At 44.3% G+C, this 14,252-nt stretch overlaps 1 protein-coding gene across 2 annotated transcripts in view; it reads right to left on the bottom strand.

Moving 5' to 3' along the window:
- Positions 1-13,558, bottom strand: part of DIAPH3 (diaphanous related formin 3) — a 119,100-nt gene extending 105,542 nt beyond the window's left edge. For both annotated transcript variants that reach the window (XM_070751369.1, XM_070751370.1), the window contains exons 1-5: positions 13,449-13,558; positions 12,265-12,379; positions 8,673-8,765; positions 5,996-6,090; positions 1,310-1,411 (exon numbers count right to left, since the gene is read on the bottom strand). In XM_070751369.1, coding sequence (XP_070607470.1) covers positions 1,310-1,411; positions 5,996-6,090; positions 8,673-8,765; positions 12,265-12,379; positions 13,449-13,472 — 429 coding nt within the window. In that variant the 5' untranslated portion in view covers positions 13,473-13,558. The remainder of the gene's footprint in view (positions 1-1,309; positions 1,412-5,995; positions 6,091-8,672; positions 8,766-12,264; positions 12,380-13,448) is intronic.
- Positions 13,559-14,252: the final 694 nt, after the last annotated feature.

The following is a 14,252-nucleotide window of genomic DNA, read 5'->3' as shown; positions in this document are numbered from 1 at the left end:
CTGGTACTTTGCAAGCATCAAGAAGAATATCTAAGAATTTGTTGTGCAGAATTGTTTCAGTTCCAATTCTTTTGCACCAACTTTGCAAAAGACAGACCTGGTCAGTTACTCAGAAACAGGTGTTGTCATGGTACAGCATCTAACTTTGATATACTGTTATTGTTCTCTATCCCCATCTAGTGGTCAAAGGGGCAAATATATGATCTTTATATACTGTTGTTGCTTTCTAGCCCCATCTAGTGGCCGGAGAGATAAATACCAAGTACAGTGGTACCTCTACCTAAGAACCCCTCTACTTAGGAACTTTTCTAGATAAGAACCGGGTGTTCAAGATTTTTTTGCCTCTTCTCAAGAACCATTTTCCACTTACAAACCTGAACCTCCTGGGAGGAAACAGGGCTGGAAAAGGCAGGGAGAAGACTCCACGGGGCTCTCTAGGAATCTCCTGGGAGGAAACAGGGCCAGAAAAGACAGGGAGAAGACTCCATGGGGCCTTTCTAGGAATCTCCTGGAAGGAAACAGGGCCAGAAAAGGCAGGGAGAAGACTCCATGGGGCCTCTCTAGGAATCTCCTGGGAGGAAACAGGGCTAGAAAAGGCAGGGAGAAGCCTCCGTAGGGCATCTCTAGGAATCTCATGGGAGGAAACAGGGCCGGAAAAGGCAGGGAGAAGACTCCATGGGGCCTCTCTAGGAATCTCCTGGGAGGAAACAGGGCCTCCACCCTCCCTGTGGTTTCCCCAATCGCACGCATTATTTGCTTTTACATTGATTCCTATGGGAAAAATTGCTTCTTCTTACAAACTTTTCTACTTAACAACCTGGTCGCAGAACAAATTAAGTTTGTAAGTAGAGGAACCATTGTATAATTATTAGGCATTTACTGCCACGCAAGTCTCAATATCTTATAGAAGACTTATTCTCTTGTAAATTATTTTAAAAACATTACGAGGTTGCCTCATGCTTTTTGTCTCAGACTTATAATTAGAAATTGTACGGAAAGCAGAACTCGTTAGCATAGCCGTAGAAAGAACAGAGGCAGAAATTCAAAAATGTCAGAACAGCCTCAGTCATTGTCTTGGTGACAAGAGCAAAGCCTTAAAATTCCTCCTGTCAGGAAATTAACTTCAAGAAGTTAGTTAGAAACTTAAGTGCAACAGAAGATTAACTCATTCCTGGCTACCAGCTACTCAAAAGAAGCAAAAAAAAAAAGATAAAAAACTCAGAGAAAATGACTTTTTAAAAAAATATATAGAGAATCTTAAAAATTAGAAAGAATCTTATTTTGAAATGAATGAATCCATTATATTTACCACGATAGCAAACTGCTCCGGTTCAGACAAATTCTTATATTCATTCTTCAACTTGGATAATTCACTGAGTTGTTTTTGGTCGGGAAGATGCTTTATTAAATTCTACATTTCATGGAAAGATACAAAATTAAAGTTCATTTCCACCCACTTTCCTTACAACTGGTTTGCAAGACTTTATATTGCAAAATTATTATTATTATTATTATTATTATTATTATTATTATTATTATTATTTGGATTTGTATGCACGGGGCGGCTAACAACGATAAAAACAGCATGTAACAATCCAATACTAAAACAACTAAAAACCCTTATTATAAAACCAAACATCCACACAAACAAACCATGCATAAATTGTAAAGGCCTAGGGGGAAGGAATATCTCAGTTCCCCCATGCCTGACGGCAGAGGTGGGTTTTAAGGAGCTTACGAAAGGCGAGGAGGATGGGGGCAATTCTAATCTCTGGGGGGAGATGGTTCCAGAGGGCCTGGGCCGCCACAGAGAAGGCTCTTCCCCTGGGTCCCAACCAAACATTGTTTAGTTGACGGGACTCGGAGAAGGCCCACTCTGTAGGACCTAACTGGTCGCTGGGATTCGTGCGGCAGAAGGCGGTCCCTGAGATATTCTGGTCCGATGCCATGAAGGGCTTTATAGGTCATAACCAACACTTTGAATTGTGACCGGAAACTGATCGGCAACCAATGCAGACTGTGGAGTGTTGGTGAAACATGGGCATACCTAGGGAAGCCCATGATTGCTCTCGCAGCTGCATTCTGCACGATCTGAAGTTTCCGAACACTCTTCAAAGGTAGCCCCATGTAGAGAGCGTTGCAGTAGTCGAGCCTCGAGGTGATGAGGGCATGAGTGACTGTGAGCAGTGACTCCCGGTCCAGATAGGGCCGCAACTGGTGCACCAGGCGAACCTGGGCAAACGCCCCCCTCGCCACAGCTGAAAGATGTTGCTCTAATGTGAACTGTGGATCGAGGAGGACGCGCAAGTTTGCGGACCCTCTCTATCTTGCACAAAAACAGAAGGGTGATACTCTTCTCTTCAATCTCATAAGGCAGGGGCGTCAAACTCGATTTCATTGAGGACCACATCAGGTTGTGTTTGATCTCAGTGGGGCGAAGGAGGTGTGTCCAGGGTGGGCATGGACCGCTCGACATCACTTGTGTCGGGGCACCTGTGATGGCCCAAGCGAAAAGAGGCTCTCAAGCTCCATGTTCGGTGGTGATGGCCTCCTACAAACTTCTAGCAGTGAAAATGGAGCTCTGCAGGGCCACCCTATAATCCTCGTGAGGTCCAGTTTTGGCTGTGATGGCCTCCTGCAACCCTCTGCCAGTGAAAATGGAGCTCACGGCCCTCACGAGATCCATTTTTGGCTGTGATGGCCTCCTGCAACCCTCTGCCAGTGAAAATGGAGCTCACGGCCCTCACGAGATCCATTTTTGGCTGTGATGGCCTCCTGCAACCCTCCGGTTTCACTGGCAACGGGCACCACTGGCCGGTCCTACACTGTTTCCAGGGTGGCGCCATGGGCCAGATCTAAGGATCCCATGGGCCAGATCCAGCCCATGGGCCTTGTGTTTGCCACCCCTGTCATAAGGCAACAAAGCTAAAAACATACAGTAAGGAAAAAATATTTATTATTAAAAAAACCAAGGACACCTTAAAAATCCTAAAAAATAAAGATCAAACTCAGCAGGCTATTTATTGCATTTTTAAACTATCCAACTGCCCTATCTTAGAGAAATCTGCTCACACACATATTCGAAAACAGTGATGGTGAACCTTTTTCGGCCCGCATGCCAACACCTGAGCCTTTCCCCCACGCATGCGCACAAACTCCGTGCTAGCCCAAGGCATGCACACAAACGCTGACCCCCCCTCACCCCGCTCATGAGCACAGGCCTCACTGAAGCCTCCAGACTCCTGAAGTCTGGGGACAATGAAAAACAGCCAATCAGAAGTTCGTTCCCACACTTTTGGTTGGGCCGTTTTTGGCACTCCAGAGACTTCAGGATGCTTCCAGAGGGTGAAAAATGGCCCCGCAGCCAAACCAGAAGTCCCTTTTTCCAAACAGTTACCTAATATCTCCGGGACCGTCTTCTGCCGCACGAATCCCAGCGACCAGTTAGGTCCCACAGAGTTGGCCTTCTCCGGGTCCCGTCAACTAAACAATGTCGTCTGGAGGGACCCAGGGGAAGAGCCTTCTCTGTAGTGGCTCCGACCCTCTGGAACCAACTCCCCCCAGATATCAGAGTTGCCCCCACCCTCCTTGCCTTTCGTAAGCTCCTTAAAACCCACCTCTGATTGGTTTCTTAAATTGGGGTTTTTAAACTACTTTTAATATTAGATTTGTTTATATTGTTTTTTACTGTTGTTAGCCGCCCCGAATCTACGGATAGAGACGGCATACAAATCTAATAAATAAATAAATAAATAAATAAATAAATAAATAATAATAATAATAATAATATATTAGATTTGTATGCCGCCCCTCTCCGAAGACTCGGATAAATAAATAAATAAATAAATAAATAAATAAATAAATAAATAAATAAATAAATAAATAAATAAATAAATAAATAAATAAATAAATAAATAAATATTGGGCTGTTTTTCTCACTCTGAAGGCTCTAGAGCATTGGTTCTCAACCTTTCTAATGCCGCGACCCCTTAATACAGTTCCTCGTGTTGTGGTGACCCCCAACCATAAGTCTAGTGCCAATTCTCCCAACAGAGCTTTAAGCGGATTGGCAGGGAGGTCAGAGGGACACCCCCACTGTAAATGTCTGATTGGTCGGATTGTAAAAATATGTTCCAAGGTGCCAAAATAGGAGCTTTTAGTTCCTAACAGTATGGGAAATTTGTTTTTTTTCCCCATTGTCTTAGGCAACCCCTGTGAAATGGCTATTCCACCCCCCCCCCAAAGGGGTCCTGACCCCCAGGTTGAGAACCACTGCTGTAGAGCAGTGTTTCCCAACCTTGGCAACTTGAAGATATTTGGACTTCAACTCCCAGAATTCCCCAGCCAGCTTTTTTTGGCTGTGGAATTCTGGGAGTTGAAGTCCAGATATCTTCAAGTTCCCATGGTTGGGAAACACTGGTCTAGAGCAGTGTTTTTCAACCAGTGTGCCGTGGCACACTAGTGTGCCGTGAGACATGGTCAGGTGTGCCGCGAAGAAGGAAGCTCAGGTTCCGGTCTTGCAACTTTTTGCAGAGAGAGTGTATGTGTGAGAGAGAGAGAGAAAGAAAAAGAAAGAAAGAAAGAGAGAGAGAGAGGAGAGAGAGAGAAAGCAAGAGAAAGAAAGGAAAGAGAAAGAAAGTGTCAGAGAGAAAGAAAGCAAGAGAGAGAGAGAGAGAAAGCAAGAGAGAGAGAGAGAAAAGGAGAGGAATGGAGAGAGAGAAATGAGCAAAAAGGGGAGGAAAAAAAGAGAAATGAGAAAATGATTGAGACAGAGAATGAGAGGAAAAAGAGAGAAACAAAAGAGAGAGAGAAGTGACTCTTGATTTAAAGCATATGATAAAAAGCACCCAAAGAATAAGAGAGAAACCCCCCCCCCGGCCCTCACCTGTTTTTGGAAACGGTTCAAAAGTGTGTATAAAAATACACACACAAGGGTGGGGAGGAGACAGGGATGGAAAAAGAGAGGAGAATGTGCCCCAGGATTTTAAAATGTAAAAAATGTGCCGGGGCTCAAAAAAGGTTGAAAATCACTGGTCTAGAGGGTGAAAACAACTTTCCCAAAGGCCAAAAATCAGCTGGCCAGCTAGCGTATGTGCGCTGGAGCTGACATAGGGCAACACCTCGAAGGCCCACCGATATGGCTCCATGTGCCAATTTTGTGGCATACGTGCCATAGGTTCGCCATCACAGATCTAAAGGAAACAATAAAAATGTCAAGTACAGTGATACCTTGTCTTACAAACTTAATTGGTTCCGGGACGAGGTTCTTAAGGTGAAAAGTTTGCAAGACGAAACAATGTTTCCCATAGGAATCAATGGAAAAGCGATTAATGCGTGCAAGCCCAAAATTCACCCCTTTTGCCAGCCGAAGCGCCCGTTTTTGCGCTGCTGGGATTCCCCTGAGGCTCCCCTCCATGGGAAACCCCACCTCTGGACCTCTGTGTTTTTGCAATGCTGCAATTTCACTGAGGCTCCCCTCGCTGAGAAACCCCACCTCCGGACTTCCGTTGCCAGCGAAGCGCCCGTTTTTGCGCTGCTGGGATTCCCCTGCAGCATCACAAAAACACGGAAGTCCAGAGGTGGGGTTTCCCATGGAGGGGAGCCTCGGGGGAATCCCAGCAGCGCAAAAACGGGTGCTTCGCTGGCAACGGAAGTCCGGAGGCGGGGCATCCCAGCGGCGGTGGTGGGTTTGTAAGGTGAAAATAGTTTGCAAGAAGAGGCAAAAAAATCTTAATTCCTAGGTTTGTATCTCAAAAAGTTCGTATGACGAGGCGTTTGTAAGACGAGGTATCACTGTATAACAAATAGAGATGGTATAATCTGTCATCTTTGGTGATAATTCCAAATCGTATTGATGTATAAACACGAAATTTATGGCTGGCTGCGTATGTAACTTTGTCTGTGACTTTCACATATTTCGCTATCAATGCGGAAGATTTTATAAAGATCTAATTACGAATACTTGTTTATAAAACTGCTAATCAAATTACCGCACCTGGAGCATGGATTCTGACAGCTGGGTTTCATCTATTTCCAGAATCATTATTTTTATCTCTTCATAAGGTACTCGGAAGGACCCTAAGAAAATAGCTAAGAACACACACAGAGGCATTTTGGTCAGTTTTTAATTGAGAAGGGCAAATTAAGCACTTTGAAACACTCCAAGCATGAAGGTGTTTTCAGAGGGGACATTTTCGTGGGTGGAGGAGGGCGGCCTGACTGCAGTGTTTTTTCTGCGTGAGAACCCTGTCTCACATCTGCTTCGGGGGACAAAAACAGGATGGGTGGATGAATACGCAGGTGGGTTAAGAAGGAAGAAAAGAAGGAAGGGAAGGAGGAATGAAGGGAGGGAGGGTGGTGAGATGACGGATGGATGGATGGATGGAAGGAGATAAAAGGGAGGGAGGAAAAGAGAGGGAAGGGAAAGGAAAGGAACAAAAAAGAGGAAACATAGAAACATAGAAGTCTGATGGCAGAAAAAGACCTCATGGTCCATCTAGTCTGCCCTTATACTATTTTCTGTATTTTATCTTAGGATGGATCTATGTTTATCCCAGGCATGTTTAAATTCAGTTACTGTGGATTTATCTACCACATCTGCTGGAAGTTTGTTCCAAGGATCTACTATTTCAATAAAATAATATTTTCTCATGTTGCTTTTGATCTTTCCCCCAAGGAAGGGAGGTGGAAAGATGGATGAATGGAGGGATGGATGGAAGAAGGGAGGGAAGGAGGAAGGAAAAAGAAAAGGAACAAAAAAGAAAAAGGGGGTGAAATAATGGATGGCTGGAAGGAGAAGGAAAGGAGGGAGGGAGGGAAAAGGAAAGGAACAAAAAAGAGGAAGAGGGTGAAATGATGAATGGATGGAAGGAGAAGGAAAGAAGGAAGGGAGGGAGGGAAAAGGAAAGGAACTAAAAATGGGAGTAACGGAGGTGAGATGGATGGATGGGACAAATGGAAGGAGATAAAAGGAAGGAAGGGAGGAAAAAGGGGAGAAACAAAAAAGGGGAGAAAGGGAGGTATGATGTGGATGGATGGAATAATGGAAGCGATAAAGACGGAAGGAAGGAAGGAAGGAAGGAAGGAGGGAGGGAGGGAAAGAAGGAAAGAAGGAGGGAGGGAGAGAAGGAAGGAAGGAAGGGAGGGAGGAAGGAAGATAGGAGGAAGGAAGGAAGGAAGGAGGAAGGAAGGAAGGAAGGATGGAGGAAGGGAGGAAGGAAGGGAGGGAGGGAGGAGGGAAGGAAGGGGGAAGGGAGGAGGAAGGGAGGAAGGGTGGAAGGAAGGAAGGAAGAGGAAGGAAGGAAGGAAGGAGGAAGGGAGGAAGGGAGGAAGGAGGAAGGGAGGGAGGAAGGGAGGGGGAAGGGAGGAAGGAAAGAAGGCAGGAAGGCAGGAAGGCAGGAAGGCAGGAAGGCAGGAAGGCAGGAAGGAAGGAAGGAAGGAAGGAAGGAAGGAAGGAAGGAAGGAAGGAAGGAAGGAAGGAGATCAGCAGTAATAGTAGGAGTGGCAGAATACTGATAGCAACTAAGCTACAGTGTACCAGTGGAGAAGTCATACTTGGACTGATGGCAGCAGCAGTTTTGATTCCTCCCAGGTTATCAGAATGAACCTCATGAAAATAATTGGGGAAGGAAAGTGAAAGCTGTTGTCCATTCCCAGAAATATAATAAAATCCGGCCTTAGCAGGTTTGGTCAAGATCCTTATTTGGGGTGGTGGTGAGAGAGTGGCCTGCTCATTTTGAGCCGCTTTGCAATCATCATTACCAAAGTCTTTTTACTATGGATTTATTCCGCACCCACCTTCAGAGAGGAGATGTGTTCGCAAACAAATGAAATTACGTAAAGACTCCACTCAGGAGTAATAAATCACCGTGTGTCATCACATCAGAAGCAAACTGAAATATTGGGGGGGGGGGGGAGGAGAGAGAGAATGAAAGGACACAAGATGAAAACAGATGTGATGAAGAAAAGGAAGAATAAAGAATATTCAACTGAATAAAAGTGGGAACACCGAAAGGTACAGACTGAAAGAAAACTCCAATTTTAACAGAAAAACAGAGCTGGAAGGGGCCCCTGGAGGTCTTCTAGTCCAACCCCCTGCTCAAGTAGGAGACCCACCATTCTGGACAAAGGGCTGGACAGTCACTTTTTGGAAAACCTCCAGAGATGGATCACCCACAACTTTAAAACCAAAAGATAAATCAGCTTTATCTTAAAGTGAATGCTAAATATATAGGAGCTATTTTTCCAACTTTGGTGCCTTTACAGCGATACATTCCTTCCCCGCTCACCCATTTCTTGGAATTGTGTCCGTCAAAACCATATTACAAAGTAGAATTACACGTACAGTAGTACCTCTAGATACGAGCTGCTCCACATGCGAGTATTCCAAGTTACGAGCCACGAGGGGAGAGAAATTTCTGTTCTAGACCCGAGCTCAAATTCGGGATATGAGCCGAGCGTCCACTAGGTGGCGCAAGAATCCTTGCTTCTGGTTATCTCGGAGGGGGAAAACAAAGTCTAAAGCCATTTGTTCCAGATAGGAGTTGTTCGACATACAAGCTCCCTTCTGGAACGAATAAAACTCGTATCTAGAGGTACTACTGTAAATGCAAAAGTAGCAGTAACGCTCAATTCTTTTTGCTTTCCAAAAACAACGGCAGCTATCTACTTACAAAGGTTTTGTGCGATCTTTGGATCCAGGATTTTCAGTTCTTTGATTCGTTTTTTAACCGGTTTCCTCTCTTCGAAGCCTTCGTCTCTTCTCACTGTCAAAACAAAAGAGGTGTGTGTAGTGTATATGTGTGTGTCAACATACAAAAAAATTTGGGTTATTGCACTTGTGTAGAATTTGAGCTTCAGTGAAGTTTCAGACCACACCTGGAGTACTGTGTTCAGTTCTGGTCACCACACTTCAAAAAAGACATTGAAAACTCTGGAGAAGGTGCAGAAAAGAGCAACCAAAATGATCAGGGGTCTAGAAACCAAGACTTACGAAGAGAGACTGTGGGAACTGGGCATGGATAGCCTAGAGAAAAGGAGGGCCAGAGCGGACATGATAGCAGTCTACAGGTATACGAGGGGTTGCCACAGAGAGGAGGGGATCACTTTATTCTCCAGGACAACGGAGCGGACGGACGAGGAACAACGGCTGGAAGCTGACCAAGGAGAGATTCAACCTGGAAATAAGGAAGGACTTCCTGACGGTCAGAGCGATCAACCAGTGGAACAACCTACCAGCGGACGTTGTGAACTCCAATACTCTGGACATTTTAAAGAGGAAATTGGACTGCCACTTGGCTTGGATGCTATAGGGTTCCTGCTTAGGCAGGGGGTTGGACTTGATGACCCGCATGGTCCCTTCCAATTCTAACAATAAATAACTTAGAAATGTCCTGTGGTTGGTCTCCCCCTTCTTCTTCTGCCTCTAAATCAGGCCCCTACCACTAATTCATAACCACTTTCTGAATCAAAATCTGAAAAATCCCCAAACTGAACAGGAGTATACACAACAGCTACCACCTTTAAAGCCCTACCTGCCTTAGGGCCAGACTACCTCCGGGACCGTCTCCAACTGCAAAACACCTAATGACTGGTAAGGGCCCATGGAGTAGGTCTTCTCCAGGGCCCGGCAGCTGACATTCTTTATCTGATGGGCCCTTACCGGTCGCTGGGAGGTATGCGGTAGGAGACGGTCCCGAAGATAGTCTAAACAGTGTCGGCTGGTGGGCCCGTGGGGGAGGGCCTTCTCTGTGGCTGCTCCGGCCCTTTGGAACCAGCTACCTTCCGTGGTCCGGACTGCCCCCACTTTACTGGCCTTCCAAAAACCCGTAAAGACTTGGCTTTTCTGGCAGGCCTGGGGTATGCATTTTATTTATTTATTTATTTATTGTTTGTTTGTTTGTTTGTTTGTTTGTTTGTTTGTTTGTTTGTTTGTTTGTTTGTTTGTTTGTTTGTTTGTTTGTTAGAGTTGAAAGGGACCATGCTGGTCATCAAGTCCAACCCCCTGCCTGAGCAGGAATCCTGAAGCACCCCAGCCAAGTGGCAGTCCAATCTTCTCTTGAAAGTGTCCAGAGTTGGGGAGTTCACTACCTCCACAGACAGGTTGTTCCACTGGTTGATCGCTCTGACCGTCAGGAAGTTCTTCCTTACTTCTAGGTTGAATCTCTCCTTGGTCAGCTTCCAGCTGTTGTTCCTCATCCTGCCCTCTGGTGCTCTGGAGAACAGAGTGGCCCCCTCCTCTCTATGGCAACCCCTCATATACCTGTATACAGCTATCATGTCCCCTCTGGCCCTCCTTTTCTCTAGGCTATCCATGCCCAGTTCCTGCAATCTCTCTTCGTAAGTCTTGGTTTCAAGTCCCCTAATCATTTTGGTTGCTCTTTTCTGCACCTTCTCCAGAGTTTCAATGTCTCTTTTGAACTGTGGTGACCAGAACTGGATGCAATACTCCAGATGTGGTCTGACTAGGGTGTAGTAGAGTGGTATTAATACTTCCCTGATCTTGGAGTGTATCCCCCTGTTGATGCAGCTTAGGATAGTGTTGGCTTTTTTGGCCGCTGCTGCACATTGCTGGCTCATGTTTAGTTGATTATCCACCAAGACTCCAAGATCTCTTTCGCAGTCACTACTGCTAAGTGGGGTTTTGAATGGAAACCTCAGTTTAATGTTTCCAAATGTAAAATAATGTACTTGGGCCAAAGGAATCCTCAATCTGAGTATTGTATTGGCAGTTTTGTGTTAGCAAAAACTTCAGAAGAGAAGGATTGAGGGGTGAACCCCCTGGTGGCAATGCTTAACCATTGCATTGCTTACCCAACACGTGCTGTGCTTGTTTAATGACCGTCACAAAAAAAGGACATCAAATGAGGTCTGGTCACATGGTGGCCTACTTTACAATCACATGAACTTACAACCGTAATTGTGGGCTCAGCCACGGTCATAACCAGAGGGCTGCTTGTATTTAATGGCCACTTTCTACTTTCACAGAAAGTAAACTCTTGACCACTGAACTACATTTTCAAAGATGAAATAGGGAAAGTTTTTTGCATTTTCTGTGCTGCTGTTTCTTCTTAGAATATAGAAACATAGAAACATAGAAGTCTGACGGCAGAAAAAGACCTCCTGGTCCATCTAGTCTGCCCTTATACTATTTTCTGTATTTTATCTTAGGATGGATATATGTTTATCCCAGGCATGTTTAAATTCAGTTACTGTGGATTTATCTACCACGTCTGCTGGAAGTTTGTTCCAAGGATCTACTACTCTTTCAGTAAAATAATATTTTCTCATGTTGCTTTTGATCTTTCCCCCAACTGACTTCAGATTGTGTCCCCTTGTTCTTGTGTTCACTTTCCTATTAAAAACACTTCCCTCCTGGACCTTATTTAACCCTTTAACATATTTAAATGATTCGATCATGTCCCCCCTTTTCCTTCTGTCCTCCAGACTAGACAGATTGAGTTCATGAAGTCTTTCCTGATACGTTTTATGCTGAAGACCTTCCACCATTCTTGTAGACCGTCTTTGGACCCGTTCAGTTTTGTCAATATCTTTTTGTAGGTGAGGTCTCCAGAACTGAACACAGTATTCCAAATGGGGTCTCACCAGCGCTCTATATAGCGGGATCATAATCTCCCTCTTCCTGCTTGTTATACCTCTAGCTATGCAGCCAAGCATCCTACTTGCTTTCCCTACCGCCTGACTGCTCTGTTCACCCATTTTGAGACTGTCAGAATATTTTCAGTTTCAATGTCAACCTAAAACAACTTCCTTTGGTCATTACTCCTCCTCCAGAGTATATTACATGGTGAGAATTATTTTTCCAAAGGTCTCAGCCTACCTTAAAAAGAACTAGCCCCAAACAATCGGCCTTCCGCCAAATTATTGCTCATAACTAAAATACATACTATATTTTCCCAGCTTTTAGTCACACTCTCCATAGTCTAATAATAGAGTAAATAGTCATTTGAACAGCTCGGTGGAGATATTTCGGCAGTAAAAGCATGCTTTTCTTAATTGCATTATACGGGGGAGAACTTAAATGGAAAAGTGAAAATACAGTAACACTGTCGGCTAAGTTCTATTCCGTATGTATCGGAGTTATAAATGATGGTAACCTCACTTATTAAGGCAACAATTATCACATGACATGCATAAGCATTCATCAGCTCCAGTGACAAGAACTGCAGGTGTTTATTGAAAATAAAATAGGCTGTTGTTTTTTTTAAAGGAAGTTTTAAATCAGAAAAAAAATAATTAACATACCATTTTTCTGGCAACAAAAGGTTAGTTCCAGCTTGCACAGCAAATCGGTACTTTCATATTTCCCATCGTTGGCCATTACCCAGAAACAGTTTTCAGTCATTTCCTGAGGTCTAATCTGCAGAGGGAATATATACATCTTAATTTCCTTGTTTTATCATTAAGGCCATACTTTGCAAAAGGTCAAAAGGGGGTGTGCATTAGGGCAGTCTGAAGGCCAACCGCCATCTACAGCCTGCAGATTCCTGCAGAAACCTGGTGTCTTTTAGAGAATGAGGGCAGATTTATGGTTCTAACTCCTTCAGATGCTTTAAAATAGCAGAGTCTGCATCAAAAAATGATGACGATGATGGTATTATTATTATTATTATTATTATTATTATTATTATTATTATCATTATTATTATCATTATTATTATTATGTCAATACAACACAGCAAACAAGATCACTATGCTGGACTTCGTATTCCATCACCAGTCGGGCATTGTAGCGGCGAATTATGTTTGCCGATCCCAGTAAAGTGGCCTTTTTCAATTGACAGATGGAGATTTTGTCAATTCCGATGGTTTTAAATGTCCACTGAGATCCTTTGGCACTGCGCCCAGCATGCCAAGTACCACTGGGACCACTTTCACAGGCTTATGCCAGAGTCGTTGCAGCTCGATTTTTAGATCTTCGTATTTCACTAATTTCTCTAGCTGCTTCTCCGCAATTCTGCTGTCCCCTGGGATTGCGATGTCGATCATTATCATTATTATTATTATTATTATTATTATTATTATTATTATTATTTAATGATAATAATAATTTATTAGTTTGTATGCCGCCCCTCTCCGGGGACTCGGAGCGGCTCACAACAAGCAATACATAGTATAAAATCCAATATTAAAAACAATTTAAAAAACCCTTATAAAAAACAATCATAGGGTATATCAATTTCCCCATGCCTGGTGACATAGGTGGGGTTTCAGGAGTTTATGGAAGGCAAGGAGGGTGGGGGCAGTCATAATGTCCAGGGAGAATTGATCCCAAAGGGCCGGGGCCACCACAGAGAAGGCTCTTCCCCTGAGTCCCGCCAGATGACATTGTTTTGCATTGCTGGCCGGGGAATTCTGGGAGTTGAAGTCCACACATCTTCAAACGGCCAAGGTTGAGAAACACTGCTCTAGAGTCTTCTTCGTCTTACCTTGGACCAGTTGACTCTTTTCATGGTCACTTCAGGCTTGAATTCTTTTTTAGGTTTCAATCCAAAAGGCAGCGATTGAGGGGCAGGGGAGCGTTGACCTCCAGGTAATCCATGTAGCGGAGGTGGAGGTGGTGGAACACCAGCCAAGGCCGGTGGGAGTGGGGGCGGTGGAGGTGGAGGAGGTGGAGGAGGTGGAATCGCTCCAGTGGAAGCTCCTGGGGATGGGACCACATCTGTGCAGCCTTCAAGGGATGTCAGCGGAGAAGCATCGGTTGAGCCATTCTGAAAAGAAGAAAATGTGGATATTTGGAACACTTTTGCGTAGTGGTATTTGGAATGCAAACACTTTTTACTTCCCAAAACAAACAGAACAAGTGCTGGTAAATTCCACCATCAGTACAAATCAAGTAGGAATGGTTCCCTTATCAAAAATAAATTACCCAGCAAGACAAACTTAGAACTTTAGAACACAATTTCTTAGGGTAAAGGAAAATTGAAGTAGGTGAATCGACAGGAAAAAAAAACATATAATTCTTCCCCGGAACAAGCTGAGAGGGGGAGAACCTGTGGTCTAGAGCAGTGATTTTCAACCTTTTTTGAGCTGTGGCACATTTTTTACATATACAAAATTATGGGACACATTGAGCGGGGGGGGGGGGTGGGGGGGGCTAAAAAAAGTTTGGACAAAAAAATTATCTCTCTCTCTTCCTCCCTTTCGCTCTATTTCTCTCCCTCTTTCTCTCTCTTCCTTCCTTCCCCTCTCTGTCCATCCCTCTTCCTTCCTTCCTTCCTCTCTTTTTTGCT

This window comes from Erythrolamprus reginae, chromosome 4 (genome assembly GCF_031021105.1).
Source record: "Erythrolamprus reginae isolate rEryReg1 chromosome 4, rEryReg1.hap1, whole genome shotgun sequence".
NCBI lineage: Eukaryota > Metazoa > Chordata > Lepidosauria > Squamata > Dipsadidae > Erythrolamprus > Erythrolamprus reginae.
This window is presented reverse-complemented; position numbering and strand designations above follow the sequence as displayed.